The sequence below is a fragment of the Chionomys nivalis genome, chromosome X (assembly GCF_950005125.1).
Source record: "Chionomys nivalis chromosome X, mChiNiv1.1, whole genome shotgun sequence".
NCBI classification, from domain to species: Eukaryota; Metazoa; Chordata; class Mammalia; order Rodentia; family Cricetidae; genus Chionomys; species Chionomys nivalis.
The window spans coordinates 54796365-54814598 of record NC_080112.1 but is presented as its reverse complement, the minus strand read 5'-3'; the positions used below and the strand labels follow the sequence as shown (position 1 = coordinate 54814598).

General features: G+C 40.7%; 1 protein-coding gene across 3 annotated transcripts in view; it reads left to right on the top strand.

Annotated features, from left to right (window-relative positions):
- Gk (glycerol kinase) overlaps positions 1 to 18234 on the top strand; it is an 80579-nt gene that overhangs the window by 25690 nt on the left and 36655 nt on the right. For all 3 annotated transcript variants that reach the window (XM_057759755.1, XM_057759756.1, XM_057759754.1), the window contains exons 4-7: positions 1910 to 1987; positions 11353 to 11429; positions 14134 to 14271; positions 16769 to 16878. In XM_057759755.1, the coding sequence (XP_057615738.1) occupies positions 1910 to 1987; positions 11353 to 11429; positions 14134 to 14271; positions 16769 to 16878 (403 nt within the window). The remainder of the gene's footprint in view (positions 1 to 1909; positions 1988 to 11352; positions 11430 to 14133; positions 14272 to 16768; positions 16879 to 18234) is intronic.

The following is an 18234-nucleotide window of genomic DNA, read 5'->3' as shown; positions in this document are numbered from 1 at the left end:
CTCTGGCCTCCATATTCAAGCCCCCTTCTTAATAAATAAATTATATATATATGTGTGTGTGTATTATACATATATTATAATGTAACTTAAAAATGATTTTAGGGTAAAACAGCAATGGGTTGAGACACAGAAAAAGCTTTGCATTAGACCTGTGCGCTGTAATAAAGATAACTGTGGCCCAAAGAGAATCCTGAAGAGCGATTTCCATGGACTTTAGGTGTCTGCAAGGAAAGCAGTTTTACTTGACACGGAAGAATGAAATTAAGACAGAGGAGAAAGAGGGAGTGATTAGAGAGAAATCCTGGACCAAAGAATCGGATGGAAATAGCTCTAGATTAGATTCTCAGTATGAGTCAGAAGGAGCCAATAAAGAAAGGTTGCATGACGGACATGTGACTAGAGGGGGTTGTGACTAAAAAGAGCAGCCAGCTGACTTACAGGGAAATCAACAATGAGGAAATGGACTCTTAGTTGGGAATTCCCTGTGGTGCCACCTTGTGAAGTTTTCATATTAAAGCAAATATCACTTTCACAATATTCCCCTGTAGCTACCCATTGCTGGACTCCTGCTTTTGTGCCCTCTGAGATGCCAAGGATTTCTCTTAGCCTGCTCAGTTCAGTCTCATTGTCTGTGACAGTCACTGTACTCTGTACTCAGTGCTGATGACGGCAGCAGCTCTGAGGGACCTTTATTCAATACTTACTTAGTTCTACCAGACATTTGCTTTAATGTGTGGGGACTTATTATTAGGTGGGGACTTTGAATTTACAAGAAATAAAACTCCAAGGAGACAAAATAAGGGGACTCAAGATTGGAATTTAAACAGCAGCTGTTTGGCTTTGGTGAGCCTAAGTGCTACTGAATATTTCCTTAATGTTGCTTCCTCTTATTATTATATTTTGGGGGGTTTTGGAGACAGGGGCTCTCTGTAGCTTTGGAGTCTGTCCTGACACGCACTTTGTAAACCAAGCCGGTCTCAGACTCACAGAGATCTACCTGTCTTCGTTCCCCAAGTGCTGGAACTGAAGGCACATGCTACCACTGCCTGGCTTAAATTTGTAAAGACAGTGTGTGGTGGGGGTGGGAGTGTGTATATACCATGACGTGTGTGTGCAGGCCACAGGACAACTTTAGGGAGTCTTTGTAGTTCGCCTTTCCTTAATCTTGATTCCAAGGATCAGAAACTTAAGCCACCAGACTTGTGTGGCAAGTACCTTTACCTGCTGAGCCTTCTCACTGGCCTGGCTTGAGACAGTGCCTCATGTAGCCCTGAAATTCCCTATGTGGCCCAGACTGACTGTGGCTTCTGGTCTCCTTTCTCACTTGTCCTCCCAAACACTGGGGTTGCGGGCACGCATTCCTACTGCCATGCCTGACTGTGGCTGTTTCCTAAAATGATGCATGCACATATGTACCCATATAGGAAGGAAACTTTCTCGTAACCAGTATTCAACACATGAATTAGTTTATTGTTGCACCTAATCATAAATTAGTCATTGTAAATGTGTGAAGTTATTACTTCCCTTGAGACAATTTGGAACCTTTTCTTCGTAATGATATGGATCCATGTCATCGTGTGCTTCAAGTGAAGTAGGAGGATTCTGTAGATTAAAAACTATACATTGCATGCTCACTTTTCCCAGGGGCACTTAAGGAAAAAAAAAACTCAGGTACCGCTACAAATATTCCAGATGGAAGGCTGAGCATGGTGGCATGTGTCTTTAATCATGGCAGGCTGGAGGCGGAAGTGGCAGTGGGTTGGTCTCTGTTAATTTAAGGGCACTCTGTCTAGGCCCTGTCTCAAAAAAATTGCAAATTTTTAGTAAGTGTTCATTGTTCCTGTTATCCTGAAGTAATATTTAACATGTTTAATTGTCTCCTTCCTTCTGTTTCACTTTCTTGTTAAAGCCATTGGTGTCAGCAACCAGAGGGAAACCACGGTGGTCTGGGACAAGCTAACTGGAGAGCCTCTCTACAATGCCGTGGGTAAGCCATCATGCCGAGGTGCTGCACAGGGCCTTGTTCCATTTGCAAAGGTGGTCACACGCAGTCATCTGACTGGAAAACCATACGTTCATGTTTCCTGTAATCTGAGGAGGTGGGCGGCAGAGTTCTCAAACTTTTCAGATCATAGTTATTCACATGTTGAATTAGCTCTCTCCCTTGCTCTCTCCTTCCTCTGACTATTTGTATCATATAAGAGGGTGGGTAATTCCAGAAGTGTTTGATGACCCCCCCCCACTGTGTTTCTGCCATCTAGAAGAGATCTTTCTCCCTCCTGTCTTGAAAATTCAAAATTGCAAGTGTTCAAAATTATCTATCAACTATCTGTATATTTGTACTTTCTACCTAAAAATTTGGACTCTTATTAAGATAAATTATCAGAATTTTAGCTGCTTCTGTTATAGATTTAATTGGTTTTTCAGCATATACAAACCTCAAATGTCTCAAGCATCTTACTTTTGGGTGTCACATTTAGATGTAAATGTCTGAGAAGATGCTAGTATTATCCTCAGCCTGTGACAGGTGCAGAGCACTAAACGATACTGCTCCTTCCTAAAAGATTTCTGTCACAAATAGCAAATCATGCTAGCTGTGACGGCACATGCCTTAAATGCCAGCACTGAGGCAGGAAGATCGTCTCAAGTTCAGAGCCAACCTGGCTTACACGATACATTCTAGGTCACCTAGGGCTGTAAAGGAAGACTCTGTTTCAAAAACCAAACAAAAATGAAAAGAAACAAACAAAATGAGAAAAGAAAAGCTAATAATGTGTGATTATTATAATAAGTTATAAAGAAGGGAAACTGAGTGACTTTCAAAAAGAAGGAAAGGAATATGAAACAGGAAGAGGAAGCAAATAAAAAAACATAAACCTAAACACGTCTATGGTAAAGGACAGGATGTTTCTGTGTGGTGAAAGCTATTAATTGAAACCTGTAGTTCCTGAGAGAGTGCAGTACAAATGAAGAGAAGAAAAACTGGCAAGCCATCTCAGGCTAGGTGCGACCGTGTGCCTGTACCCTGGAGAGTTCACAAGCAGGACGAAGGTGACCATTCTTGTTCTTTGAGGAGCCCGCTCTCTAGGTTGTTTCTCTTTTTCTTAATGCCTCTTAGCACTCACTGTGCTTAAAATCTGTATTACATCTATAACAGAACCCCAACCCTGTTTCACAGAAGAGATGATAGAAAAATTCTAAAAAGAAATTTGAGTTTGTGAGAACAGGAGTTAATTAGGTAATATTAAAGGAGGAAAATAGCTTTTTGCTTTATATGAGACATTAAATTTCTGAATGAAGCTATTTTCTAGACAATTAGAAATTAAATTGTTTTGAAAGTTATTTATTTATTGTTTTGAAAGATTTGCTTGGCTGGGCGGTGGTGGTGCACGCCTTTAATCCCAGCACTCAGGAGGCAGAGGCAGGTGGATCTCTGTGAATTCGAGGCCAGCCTGGTCTACAAGAGCTAGTTCCAGGACAGGAACCAAAAAAAGCTACAGAGAAACCCTGTCTCAAAAATCAAAAAAAAAAAAAAAAAAAAAAGATTTGCTTGCAAGCTTTTCTTCCATATATTATTCCATTTATTTAGTTATTCTCAGGAGAAGGCAAGCCTGCATCTATGGCAGGCATGTGGAGGAAAGAGGAGAACTGGCTGGAGCCAGCTTTCTACTTTCACTTTGTAGACATCAAGGCTCAAACACAAGTTGTCAGGACTGGGACCAAGCGCTTTTTCCCCCATGAGCTCTCTTGGTGGACCTTGCTTGTTTCTAAGCCAATGTTTTATGTAGTCCATGCTGGTCTTGAACCTACTCTGTAGCTAAGGATAACTTTGAAATCCTTACCTTCCTTCTTCCACCTCCCAAGTGTTTGGTTTACTGGCATGCACCAGCATACTTGGCTGTAAATTGCTTTCAATGCAGATTTAAAAATTTTCAGCACAGATATGATCATCTCAACTAATTGTGGATGATTTCATTATAGGAATGAATATACAATGAAATTCAAAAGCGTGGCTAGATATCTGTGTATGTTCCATGTTCTGTGGTGGCCCCTAAATATAGCTCAACAAACCAAGGAGGCTTGTCATTTACCTTTGTGTCACAAGTTAAGAGTAGGAATTTGTCTAATATGTCAATATCCACTTATGAATGAGTATATACCGTGTTTGTCTTTCTGTGTCTGGGTTAAGGAAACAAGGAGAACTTTAAAAGAGACATACATGGGTCCCCTGGGATGGGGAAATAGACAAGATCTCCTGAGTGAATTGGGAGCATGGTTGGGGGAGAGGGGAAAAAAACATGAGGGATCAGAAAGGTTGAACTGGGGGAAGAACAGAGAGGGAGAGCAAGCAAAATGATACCTTGATTGAGGGAGTCATTATATGCTTAGTGAGAAACTTGGCACAGGGAAATTCCCAGGAATCCTCAAGATGACCCCAGCTAAAAATCTAAGCAGTAGTGGAGAGGGTGCTTTAACTGCCCTTCCGCTGTAGTCAGATTGATGACTACCTTAATAGTTATCATAGAACCTACACCCAGTAACTGATGGAAGCAGATACAGAGATTCGTGGGTAAGCCCTGGGCTGAGCTCCTGGAGTCCAGTCATAGAGAGGGAGGAGTAGTAATATGAACAAAGGGCTCAAGACCGTGATGAGGAAACCCACTGAAACAGCTGACCTGAGAAGTGGGAGCTCAGACTCCGGACTGACTGAACTAGGCCCTCTGAATGTGGGTGATCGTTTTGTGACGTGGACAGTTTGTGAGGCCACTGGCAGTGGAACCAGTATTTATCCCTAGTGCATGAACTGGCATTTTTTGGAGCCCATTCCCTATGGAGGGATACCTTGTTCAGCCTAGATACAGGGGAGAGGGCCTTGGTCCTGCCTCAAGTAAGGTTACAGGCTTTGTTGACTCCCCATAGGAGGCCTCACCCTCTCTGAGGAGTGGATGGGGAGTGGGTGGAGGAAGGTTGGGGGCAGCGGTAGGAAAGGAGAGGGAACTGGGATTGGTATGTAAATAAGATTGTTTTAAAAATTTCAGAAGAGTAGGCATTTGGGAGCTAGAAGACATGGAAAGAGAACTAGAGGATAGAAATCAATCAGAAAGAAACTGCTTCACCGTTACAAGGCTAGATTCTTCCTCCAACTTCATTTCATCTAGGGAAACTTCGAAGTATTATCCATCCATGTAGGTTTCAGCTGAGAGTCTCATCATGGTATTAAATATTTAGCAGCTTTATTCAAAAGGAAGATCAGATGGGATTAGTGGGAACAGAATCAGATTGCCCCATGGATTTGTGGTCCAGCTTCTTTGGCTTGTTTATATCATAATGTGATGTGTGTGCTTTTCATTTTCTCTATGTTCATTCAGGCTGCTAGAACCAAAATACCATAGACTCAGCGGCTTATTCAGCAGATTTGTGTTTCTGCTAGTTGTGGATGTTAAAAGTTTGAGACTGAGAACAAGGTGCCAGTTGATTTGGTCTTGTGAGGGCCCCCTTGCCTATCCTGTGTTTTCATAAGGTGGAGAGCAGAGCGCAGCCTTTCGACAAGTGCACTAATCCCCTTTCTGAGACTCTGTGGTTGACCTAGTCATTTCCCAAAGGCTTCCCATCTTAATTCCTTCAAGTTTGGGGCTTAGGAGTTTGCTGTGATTGTTTTCTGATATATTCAGTCCAAAACAGTCATGGTGGTACATTGATCCAAGTACTTGCTTGGGGCATGGAGCCAGGGAAATCAGGAGTTCATATATTCAGTCTACATATTCCATATATAGTGATGTATATCCGAGGGCAGCCTAGGCTATATGACTGTAAACAAAATAACAAAATCAGCTCCCAGCAGTCTTTTTTCTTCCTTTTCTTCCTCCTCTTGTAGAGCTCCGTCACTCTAGCCAATTCTTCTCATTTTCCTGTTTTTACTCAACTGAATTGGATAACTGATGAACAATATTATGACCGGGTGAATGAGAAGAAAAGTTTGTATTTTTCTTTTTAAAAATTGCCCGAGGTGGCTCATTGGGTGCCTCATGACTCGTGTTTGAGACCTGGGATAAATGAGTGGAAGGAGAGAACCAACTTTGCAAGTGTCACATGACTTCCACACACATGCCGGGCACACACATGCCGGGCACACGCATGCGTGCGCACGCCCGCACACACTGAATGTGAAATGTAATAAAAATGAAGAGAAAGTCCCTTTCGTGCGGCCTTCTTTTGTCCTATATGCGCAGTAAATAGTGAAAATATTTACCTCTAGTATAGTAATAGAGAAAATAAGATATAAGAGTCGTAGGATTCAGTGGTGGCCATGGCATAGGTTTATCCAAAAAAATCGAATACTGATAAAGGCTATGCTTACTTGCAATAAAGCTGTGTGTGTGCTTACTGGTATCTTTCCTAGTTGTAAACAGAGGTGAAAATTCAGTGGGTCCCATAGCTATATATGACCTACTGCTAGATGTCCATGTATATATATATATATATATATATATATATATATATATATATATATATTTATATAAATTCTAATATATTAGAGTTAATAAGGTTACTCTATTGCAGTATCTAAGAAGGACTGTCATTTTGCAGCACTACTTCTCAGGCACTCAAGTCTGTCTTGGCATTTTGGCTTTTATGTACTAACAGCTAAAGTTGATTTCAGATTCTGCATGCATATTCATTTGTACACACACACACATACACACACACGGAAGGAGGCCAATAGGTTTTAATTTTGCTGCCTTTCCTACTCGCTATGTTTTTTTTTTTTGGCTCCATCTTTTATTGAAAATGTCATCAAATGAGGGGCATAGTCTCTTCTCCCTTGTATATGACCTTTTAACCAACTTAATTAATGGCTTAACTAATGGCATTTACAGTTCTTACATCATTGAAGGGGAAGAAGCCAATAACATTTCGTAAACCTCTGATGGTCGTTGCTTATAGTGTGCTGGATAGTATGGAGCCTCCCCTTCATCTTAGCACACTACAAACAGACCAGGCCAAACCATCTCACAGGAGATGGATTTGCTTTGTGCTTAGCCAGCCAGATATAGGTGATTCCTAGGGATTTTCCGTTTTCATTTTCTTAGATGTGTTTATTGCTTCTTATTGTGATGGTTAGCCAAAATTGTGCAGATTTCTGATTTATTATTTGATATCCCCTAAAGATAATAGTATCTTCTGTACTGTGTATATCACTCAAAAATGGCTCATGGAGATTGAGGCAAACTACATTTTTCTTCACTCATAAAACTCTTTTATCAGGGCAAACTAAATATATTAGATGTGACTTTATTCACACCATCCAAATTATTTTGTATACTATTCATTGGATGGTCCGGAGCATTGAAATTTCTATTTACTTAGTCTAAATAAGGCCATTAATACCTTTTAGAAGGAGTTTGTATAATATTCTGCACTCCGCAGATTTTATTTCCCCACTATATATTATTTTATAACTTTAAGAATTAGCAGTTCCCTATTCCCAGTAGACAGTTCTGTTCCTGTCTGTGGGAAGGATTTTACTCTGAGCAACCCAATGAGAAAAGTACTTTCTTGGGGTTGTGCCTTCCCAAGATAACTCTTTCATGGCCTGCAGTAGAAGACCACAGCAGGGACTGGAGCATGTTCTTTGAACACCCCCTGAAAATGTGCTCTTGTAATATATATCATGCATGATTTGAGTTCAGTGGTTTTTTGAACTAAGATGCACGTGTGTTGCCAAGTAGGGAAGAATCTTTCTGAACGAGAAACACATACTTCCATGTCTTCATCCAAATGGAAAGTGCTAGTGAACCAGACATTCCGGCCAGATTTCCATCGTTCCCTTCTACTCCAGGTCTCTTCCATTTCTTTTTCTACATTCACACGTGTAGAAAACACATTCATGCTCATGAACTTGCCCGAGTGATCTATCGTTTCCAAACAAGCGTGCATAGACCTTGAACCTGGCTGTCTCTAGCATGAATTGCCGTTATTTCTCCTAATGCTCCAGCTGCTCCAGTTTCTCCTGGCTCTTCAGTTCCAGTTGCCGTTGTCCCCTCTGGCTCTCCAGTTCCAGCTGCTGGTTCTTCCTCAGGTATTGGTGCTCTGGCTACTGCTCCCTTCCCGACCCTTCCAACTCAGACGTGTTGGGGGGAAATTGACTGCCGCTGCCAGATCTGGATCTCTCACTTCTTTTGATCTCAGAAATGACCTACACAAGGGGCTTAGTCCTCCAGCTTGGGGGTCTTCTCTTTGGCTTTTTGATCTCTTATTCTGCAAATCTAATTCTGCCATCTTAGCTTCTATAATGAGTTTTCTAATTGTTTTGTTCTTAATTCCATTAATTTTGAACATTTGTGAATTGCTTTGGTAGGATATCAACAACCACTGACATCTTTTTCTTTGCCATTTGTACTAATTCATTCCATATACTCTAATTGCCATATACTCTCTGGTTGTAAGAAACAAAGTAAATATCATGGCAGCGTTCTGCAATCCTGGAACAGTGGAAGTACAAGGACTTTAGATGCCATCCACTCCAGCATCTTTATTGAATATGTAGGGGATCTGGGACAAGATGGGTTTGAAAAATTGTATAAGTCACGAAGCTTGTTGATAGCAAAGCCAAACCTAGAACTTTTGTTTCATGATTGTACATTCAGTGTTTCGATTCTTTGAAGTGAGGATTTAACTCTGTGGGTACCACTGTTGTCAAGCATAACTACAAGCCTGGTTAACTAGTCTTCGTGAAAGAGCAATAAAGTCATTAGCCCACTGAGATTCCTAGTGCTACCGTATTGTCAGCATTTGATTTGGTTTTGAATTATTTGGAGCACATTAATACTCTAAAGAACATGCCCTGTGAAAGATGTACTTATTTATTAGTATCGTGTTGGAAAATTTGGAATACTCATAGAAAAGTACTTAGGCATAGGCCTGGCCCCGGGTAGTTATGGTTAGATAAGTTTGAAGTTTTCGAGGTGGTTCTGTTATGCTTCCTAAGAAAGAACCACTGCTGTGGAGGTCTGGTAGTGGTTTTTGGAAAGGAAGGCACTTACTTAAAGACAAATTTGTAGGTTCTCTTCACAGCTCTACTGTCCCAGAATCGTGGAGTATGGGGCCTATCCTTCAGCTCCCCAGTAAGTGTTGTGTCCATTGAGATGCAAGTCAACAAGGAGTGCTGGTGTAGAGTCAGCGGAGAGCATTTGTCTGGCCTTTGCAAAGTTCCCTGTTCCATCTCTACCCCTTCTGTGACAGCCAGGGTGGAGGAGAGGAGAAGAGACAAAGAGGGAGAGCACCAGATGTAGGAGGTTTATATTATCAAAGAGGCCAGAAAGCCCCTCTCTTGATTCATCAAGCCTATATAGATAAAACAAGTGCTTCCCAAATCGATCTTTACCCTATCAAGTACAATGAACTCTAGTATTTGCTGTCCTGATCTACCATTTCATTTTTTGAAGTGGTAATCAAAACTCACTAAATTCTTTTTTAAAATCATAGCTGATTGTAGTTCAAAAAACTGAGCATTGAGATGCGCTTGGTAATCGCAGATTTAAAACCTCTCTTCTGAATCCTTCCACTTTCCCCCGTTACTCCTGTTAATCCAATAACATCTGCTAAGGCTGCTTGTCTGTGAGGAAAGTCTATTTTTGTCAACATCATGCAGTACTGTTACTATGTAAAAGGTAGCTGACTCGCCATGTCTGATGGATGATATTGCTAATGGTTTGTGCCCTGACATTGTTATAGAAAACTCAGCTCCAAGTTAGTCAAGTGAAATAAAAAAGCAAGTCAATTTTTGCTAATGGATCTAGCCACCCAGTGGTAGCTTAGTTTAGGCCTTGATTGGTTCTGAATACAGAGGGTCACTGCTGTCCCCCTGAAGTCTATCTTTTTGGAGGTGGCTCCTGATATGATAGACTCAGATCTCCCGTCATGAAAATAGCAGGCCCAAATCACTCAGTGCCAAACGCAGCTCAGAGAAATGACAATTGAAGGCTGAACATAAATCTCAGTTTAGTGATTTGTGTAAGAACTTAGGGTTCATACCTTACCCTGGAACTTGGGATAGGGAACTTTCTTATTTAAACCACATGGCTAAGGATTATGGAAATCTAAATCCCCAAAGGGAATGTGAGATGATGCTTCTGGGGTCAAGAGGAGTAGGTACTGGGCACCAAATGCAGATCTTACCTATAGCCCTTCTATTTTCATGGGTTTTACTCTCCTCCTATTTTCTTGGTTGTCCTGTGGATCATTTGCTTGCTGCTTTTTATACCGAGAAAAAACAGTATTGTATCCTGGTCTCCAGCTTAAATCTCGTGGGAATTAGTACTATCAAAGTGAAGCTCAGAGCTATTTAGATAACTAGAATTTATAGAAATTTATTATAGGAAAGAACTGATTTTAAATGAAGAGATCAGAAAACCACAGTTAAACAAATCAAACTAGGTACCTGTCAGCATTCAGAAGTGTAGTGTGCCAGCTTGCATTATTTTCCCTAGAGTCCTTTAAAGAAACTGTGGGCCTCAGTTCTTTTCAGGAAGCATCTGAGCATAGTTAGCATCCTAAAAACACTCATATACCATGAGTAGATTAAAAACTGTAAAAGTTAAATACAATAGACCCTGTCTCTTAAAAAAAATAGCAAAGCTGGTGTCTGATCACTTATACAGTCTATTTTACACTTTTTAGTGCATTCTGCTCCCCAAGCTTCTGCTCCAAAACAAAATGAGATATTTTCCACTCAGAGGTCAGAAAGCAGATAACAGAAATTTATAAAGAAAATGGTGGTCCATTAGAGTTTTTCCCTGTGTAGTCCAGCAAAGAAATGGATTGTAATTAAAGAAAATCCTTTAACGATTTCAGATCTTGCATCCTTCAAAAGACTTTATTATAAAGAAGCCTCCCATCAGGTTCTCTGCTTACTTAGTCTTTGTCACAGTCTCTTCTCCCAAGATTTCTAAGACATCTATTTCATCCTGAGCTGTGCATTTTGCACTGCCAACTAGCCTGCCCGGCTTTTAGGTCTTCTCTCTACTTGTGTGTTTAGAAAATCCTTACTCTAAATACTTTCTCATAGTTTTTTTTTTCCTGTAAAAATAATGCAAAATAAAAGCCCAAGGTTTGTATTGGTCCTATAATTGGTCTGTAATTTTGCATAAAAGCTTTCAATTCTCCTCTGTAAATATATTTTCTTCTAACAGTATGTCTATTCATTTCTAATTTTCTAATTTCTGTCCTTTAAAATCTCTAGCATTTTAATTGCTTGTGGAAACTAATCAGTCTCTTATCTGTGACAGTGATTTCACTAAGTTCTCATGCTTATGAAGTTCTTTATATGTATTGTTATATTTTGATCTATAGTGTGGCTCGACCTAAGAACCCAGTCTACCGTTGAGAATCTTAGTAAAAGAATTCCAGGAAATAATAACTTTGTCAAGGTAAGAAATCTCTTCAAAAGCACACTGTAAGAATGTGTATTTAAAAAAAGTTCACCGATTTCATGAGACAGACTATCTCAGTCTGACAACCTGTGATACAGTGGTTATTTTATACAACTTATAGACTATTTCTTTCAGATAACTGTGGTCAAATCAAGCCTTCACCTGTGTTCTGTGGGGGAATGAAGTAACAATACCCCAAGAGGACAGACTGGTAGAGATCATATTGTTCCAGTAGCTTAAATCATATTTCCCAAGGAGTGCTTTCTTTAATTCAGCCATACTTTCAGAATCCATCGGCATAGTTACCTGTTGGCCACTGAAGAAAGTTCTGAGTGCTTTTGGGTTTTTAGTAAGCTGGATTCAGTGAGAAAGGAAACGTAGATAGTATTCAGGTTTGTCTTGCTCATTTATTCTTCATTTTGTTTGCTTTGTCACACTGCATAACCCTGCCTCCCAGCCTCTGCACTGGGCTTCAGGGATTGTGTAGCACTCCTCGCATTGCCGCTGCAGGCAACGTTCACATTATTGTCTGACCATTTTAACACTATGTCTATTAGGTTTGCAAGATCTTCTTGAGAACATCTTGTGCCTCTGTGGGATGACCTTGCAAGTCAAATATTATTTCCATATGTTATGCTTTCCATTATTTCTGAGCACTGATACTCTCCCAACAACCCAAAAGAAAGCTAGAAACCTTAAGATTTTTAATTTGCTGGTGGAGTTAAAATATTTGAAAATATTGTTGTTTTCCAGTTACATGTTTTTATGTGTGTGTGCTTCTTTTAGTTTTTCTTTGCATTTTTAAAATTACGGTTTATAGGTTTTTGTTTGTTTGTTTGTTTGTTTACGAGAGAGAGAGAGAGAGAGAACACACATGGAGTTGAGTGAGGAGAATCTAGGAGCAGTTATGAGAAGGGAACTGTGATCAGAATAGATTGTATGAACAATTTTTTTCTGTAAAAACATTTGAAAACATTTTTTGAGACAGGGTCTTACTGTGTAGTCCTAGCTGACTGGAGCTCACTGTATATACCAAGCCAGCCTTAAACTTGCAGCAGTCCTCTTTTATACATTACATTTTATTTTATTTATTTATTTATATTTATTTATTTATTTTGCTTTTTTGAGACAGGGTTTCTCTGTGGTTTTGGTTCCTGTCCTGGAACTAGCTCTTGTAGACCAGGCTGGTCTCGAACTCACAGAGATCCGCCTGCCTCTGCCTCCCGAGTCCTGGAATTAAAGGTGTGCCCCACCACCACCCGGCCTATTTTATTTTATTTTATCTTATTTTATGTGTCTGGGTGTTTTGCCTGCATGTATTAGCTGTGCACTGTATGCATGTCTGGTGCCCACAGAGACAAGAAGAGGGTATCACGTTCCTTGCGACAGGAGTTTCAGACAGCTATTAGCCACCATATGGGTACTGGGAACCAAAGCAGGGTCCTTTGGAAGGGGCAGCCAGTGCCTTTAACTGTTAAGTCATCTCTACAGTTCCTCAGCAATCTTTTTGCATCTGTCTCTCAAATGATGAGATTATAGGTGTTATTCATTTGGTCTCTGGTCCCTTTAAGGGACAAGCCATGCCCACTCCCCCCACAACCTCTGACCTCTTGTCACCATCTTGAATCTCACTTACTGTCCTCTCTTGGTGTGCACGTGTGTCTCTCTGTCCCCCTCTCTCTCCTTTCTCCTCTCTCTCTCTCTCTCTCTCTCTCTCTCTCTCTCTCTCTCTCTCTCTCTCTCTCTCTCTCTCTCTCTCCCCCCTTCTCCCTTTCCCCTCCATAACCCTCTGAATAAATATTCAACATGTTGTGTCTGCTCCATGTCTCTGTCTCCTGTCCGCCCTCCACAACACCGCTGCAAGCCACTCCGGAGTTTGGGCACCGGGGACCCGCTAGCAGCTCCGGACCGGCCGGGCTCACACCCGCCCGCTTGGGTGGCTCTCCTGGGAACCCGCAAGTCTCTGCCTTGGGACTGGCTGCTCCCAGAGCTTGCTGCCTGCCTACAGCTGCTCGGGACTGTCAGCATTCTTAAAAAATCATAAAAATAGGCACACTAGTTCATTTTTGCCCTTTAGCCTTTCCCCAGTCCTTTTCTTCCACTCATTGGATTTGCTGACGTTAGCCAGCTGCTTTCTTATGTACAGCAGTTTTGTATTGCCTTAATCTGGCATGTCATTGAGCTTTGCTTCATTTATTTTCCACTAAGTTTGTATTACTCTGATATTTGAATATGTCTGTCTATCTGCGCATATAAGTATAGATAGATATAGTATGTTATTCATTTCTGTGTTTCAAAATAATTTTCTTGCTATTGTTATTAATTTATTACTGCTAAATTCACAGTCTACCATGTAAAGAACAATAGTGCAGAATTTTGGTTTAGGATCTGCAGGTAGGCAGTTTACTGTGGAATGACCTTGCATTGTCACTATCTAATAGGAAGATGATATGTCATGTAGTTGTCTCTTACTTTGCTTACGTGGATGCTCTTTGAACTGCAAACATAGCCACTGTGCTCTTTGGTCATGAACATGCTTTTCTGCACCATGGGAAAGGAAAAGTACTTTCGTTTGAAAGCCTGTGGGATTGCTTTTAGAGCCACCAAGTCAGTTTGTATTTTGCTGAGTTCTTTTCTTTAGAGGTTTTGTTTTAAACTGTGGTGAGTACAATTTCCTGACCGAACTTCATAACTGTTTTAGTCCAAGACAGGCCTTCCGCTTAGCACTTACTTCAGTGCAGTGAAACTTCGCTGGCTCCTTGACAACGTGAGAAAGGTTCAAAAGGCTGTTGAAGAAAATAGAGCTCTTTTTGGGACCATTGATTCATGGCTCATTTGGGTATGTTTCAATGTAATGCATGCACAGAGAATGTTTTGGGGGATTTTTTTTTGAACTGTCCTACCTACTATTTTTTTTACCAACATTTGGAATCTAATTTAGCATCATTATTGAGGAAAAACTACTTGAAGCAGCAGAATCTCTATATCCCTTTGAGAAGCAATTTTGTCAACTTCCCTTCTTTCTTTTCTTGTTTTATTTGAGTGACAGGAGAAGATTATTTCCAAAACCATATTTCATAGCTCTTATCATTTGAGAAAGTAATTTAGGTAGCTTTTCTCTCATGCCCATCGTTTCATTCTATCACACCAGCCATTTCTTAGAAGAAATAACTATTTTACACAGTAAAAATGCCTCAGCTACTTTTCTCCTTCATGGTCAATGTTTTATAGATTTCTCTTGTGAAATCATGCCAGGATATGAAAGAAAATCATAGCAGAAGTTTATGTTAAAATGTTTTGTCCAGAGATGAACACGGGTCAGTAGAAATGAACAGTTTAGATATTTATATGACACATTATTTTTCTGTTTTGGCCTTTTGAGATAGCATCTCAGGATATAGACCTGACCAGCCTGAAGTTTACTGCATAGACCCTATTAGACTTGAATTTGTCCAATCCTCTGACATCTGTCTCCTGAATCCTGAGATGCAGACGTGTGTCACTATATCCAGTGACTTCCAATCTATCTCTGTCTCTATGTCTGTCTGTCTATCTCTCTTTCTCTCTAACAGGTTTTCACTATATAGCCTTGGGTGACCTAGCTAGAACTTGCTATGTAGACCATAGACATCCACCTGCCTCTGCTTCCCAAATGCTGAAATTAAATGTTTATGCTATAACACCTGGCTTGCAAAGTAGATCTTTTGATTTTTTAAAAATTATTTCATTATTTTGTATTTATGGGTATTTTGCCTGTATTTATCTAGGTACACCATGTGTATGCAGTGTCTTCTGAGACCAGAAGAGAGTGTCAGATTCCTTGGGACTAGAGTTGATACAGTTGTGAACTCAAGTCTGGGTGCTAATGCTTGAACCTGGCTCCCCTGGAAGAGCAGCAAATGGTCTTTGCTGAGCCGTCTTTCTAGCCCCACAATATATATCTTTAAAGTATATGTCCTTTTGTGGTTCTTATTCTCTCTCCCTTTTTATCCCTGTTACATTTATTATAGCCATTTTTGTTAATGTGTCCCAAAGCAGTCAATACTGTAGTTAACATCTCTAACAGTAAGCCAACTGTAAGATCATACACTTTTGTGCTGATCTTGCTTCAGCTATACTCACATAATTCCAAACACATTACTCCACAAATACTTTAATAACTATATGAGGAACTTTTTCACCATCTGGAGGAGCTTCAAGCCAGTATTGTCTTATTCTCATTTATGGATTCCATATAGCAGGTCTTTCACAATACTTTCTGGAAGGGTTGCCTTCTCTACCCTGTCCTGTACCTGGCCAGGGAAGGCATACTTTATGTTCTGTAGAGGCCAGCTGTTTTCTTACAGTTGAATGAGTAGCTCTAGCAATTGCCTCGAAGCTGAATGACGGAGGATATGGGAACTAGGAGCTGCAGCAGACAGGAGGGCACATTTTGGAACTGTGCCCAGTGGGATGCTGTTTGTCTCCCTTTGTTCTTTTCTTACCTCTTACTGTTTCCATGTGAAGGATTCCAGCATTGCTTCTGAAGGTGTTAGAGAGGACTAAAAACTCTGCTTTTAGGATGTGCACAAAAAGATGTGTAATTGAAAGAGAAAACATGCATGTAAAAGGTTTTCTGTAAACCTTTGGAGATAATATTCCACCTCATCAAATTTTATAAGACTCTGAATTTTCCAAAGATAGAAGATTAAAAACAAAACTGTTTTTTTTATAAATCGGAAATTAACTAGAATTACATGAAAGTAGCCACATGAGGTTGTCAATTCTAACTAGAGTATATTGTGAATATAAAATACACTCTGGATTCTACAGATTTAAGACAAAAGAGAAAGTAAAATGTATTAATAATATTTTATTGATTATATGTTCAAATGTTATTTTAAATATATTGACTAAATAATATGAATATAGGACTTACAGGTACAATTTATAGTTCTATTTCTTTGTGTGTTTTCAATGTTTTAAAATTACATTTGTGTGTATGTGGGGGGGGGGGTGAGTGCCTGCCATGACGTGTGTTGCGGTCAGAGGACAACTTGTGGGAGTCAGTTTTCTCCTTCTACTGTGTGGGTTCCAGGAATCAACTCAGGTCCATCAAGCTCGGCAGCATGTGCCTTTTCCTGATAAGCCATCTAGCCGGTCCAGCTACCAGACATTTCAAAATTACATGTGTAGCTCAGATTGTATTTCTATCGAATGCTGCAGAAACCTCAATAATTGAAATGTTTGGTTCTTCCATTTTTGTATGTGCTCTGCTGGTAATAATTGCCCTTGATAATATATAAATACAACTGCAGATTCGTTCAGAGTTAACGTGTCCCTTTCGTTCTGTCTAGAGTTTGACAGGAGGAATCAATGGGGGTGTCCACTGTACAGATGTAACAAATGCAAGCAGGACGATGCTTTTTAACATTCATTCTTTGGAATGGGATAAAGAGCTCTGCGAGTAAGTTATGTTTTGGCCTCAATGCAGGTCTCCCTATACACTTTCGTACACACTATTTACTGAGTTTCTAAATCTTCCTATAGTAACAGTTATTGTTATATTTCAACTACAGTACGCTAGTCTGTGTTTGTATGTGGGTTTTTGTTTTGTTGTTTTGGGAGGCATTTTTTTGGTCTAGGCCAATGAATTCATAGTGATTCCTCTGCATCAGCTTCACTGGTTCTGGGATTATAAGTATGAACCACCACCACAGGCAGCTTCTATTGTGTGGGTTTTTTTTTTAATGTTTTATTTATTCTTTGTGTCTTTCGCATCATGCATCTCAATCTCATTCATCTCTTTCATCCCTTCATATCCACCCTCTGCCCTTGCAAAGCCCCCCCAAATAAAATAAAATAAAATTTGAGAAAGAATATAAAAGAGAAAAATCTCATCATGGAAGCTATAGTGTGGATGTTGGATGGGCCACCTCATAGCCCTGGTTCTGGACCTGGGTAGCTGCAGGGTTGATCAGCCTTACCAGCTCTCCAGGTCCTTACCACCAAGGTGAGCTCTCCAACATTGCCACTCCCTATCCCCCCCCCCCCACCTTAGGTTTGCCCAGGGAGGGGCAAGGGCCACTCTCCCCAGTGCTGCTGCTAATAAGGGGCAGGGACTGCTCTCACTAGGTCTTATGACCTCAGGGCCAACACTCCCAACTACCACAGGCAGCTCTAGGCAGTGTGGGGGGGGCGCGGGGGGAGTGCAGCTGGGATCTCTCCCTTGCCCAGGGGCTGGGCCAGATCTTCCCAGCTCCCTAAGTGGATGGTTCACCTGCTCTCCTGTCTACAAGGTCAGCTTTCCTGTGCCACCCAGTTGAGATGCGAGTCCCACTTTCCCAGGTGCTGCAGTTAGTATGGGTCAGTGGCAGCTCCCCTACTTGCCGCAGGTGCGGGGAGGGGCACGGGCGGGCTTCCTTCCCTGTGTTTTACTTTAGTGTCTGTGAACACACTCCCTTTCAAGGACACAAGGGCTGTGGAGTGTGTATGTAGGCCAGAGGGTACCTGTATGAGTCAGTTTTCTCCTGCCCTTTGCATTCCATGAATCAAGCTCTGGTCCTTAGGTTTGGTAGTAAGTGCCTTGACCTGCTGAGTCATCGCACCAAACATAGCTCTGGCGCATAGAATCAACAGGTCGTATTAGGTATCCTTTATGGATTAGCATCTTTTAGAAAAGTTCTTTGGTTTCTGAGTATGCTTTAAAATTTGTTACGATTTGGTTTTCAAGGTTAGACTGTTAAATACCCAAACACACAGCTATGTTCTCTTGACTAATATGTTTACCACTATTGAAGTGTATGCTCACATGCACATATTT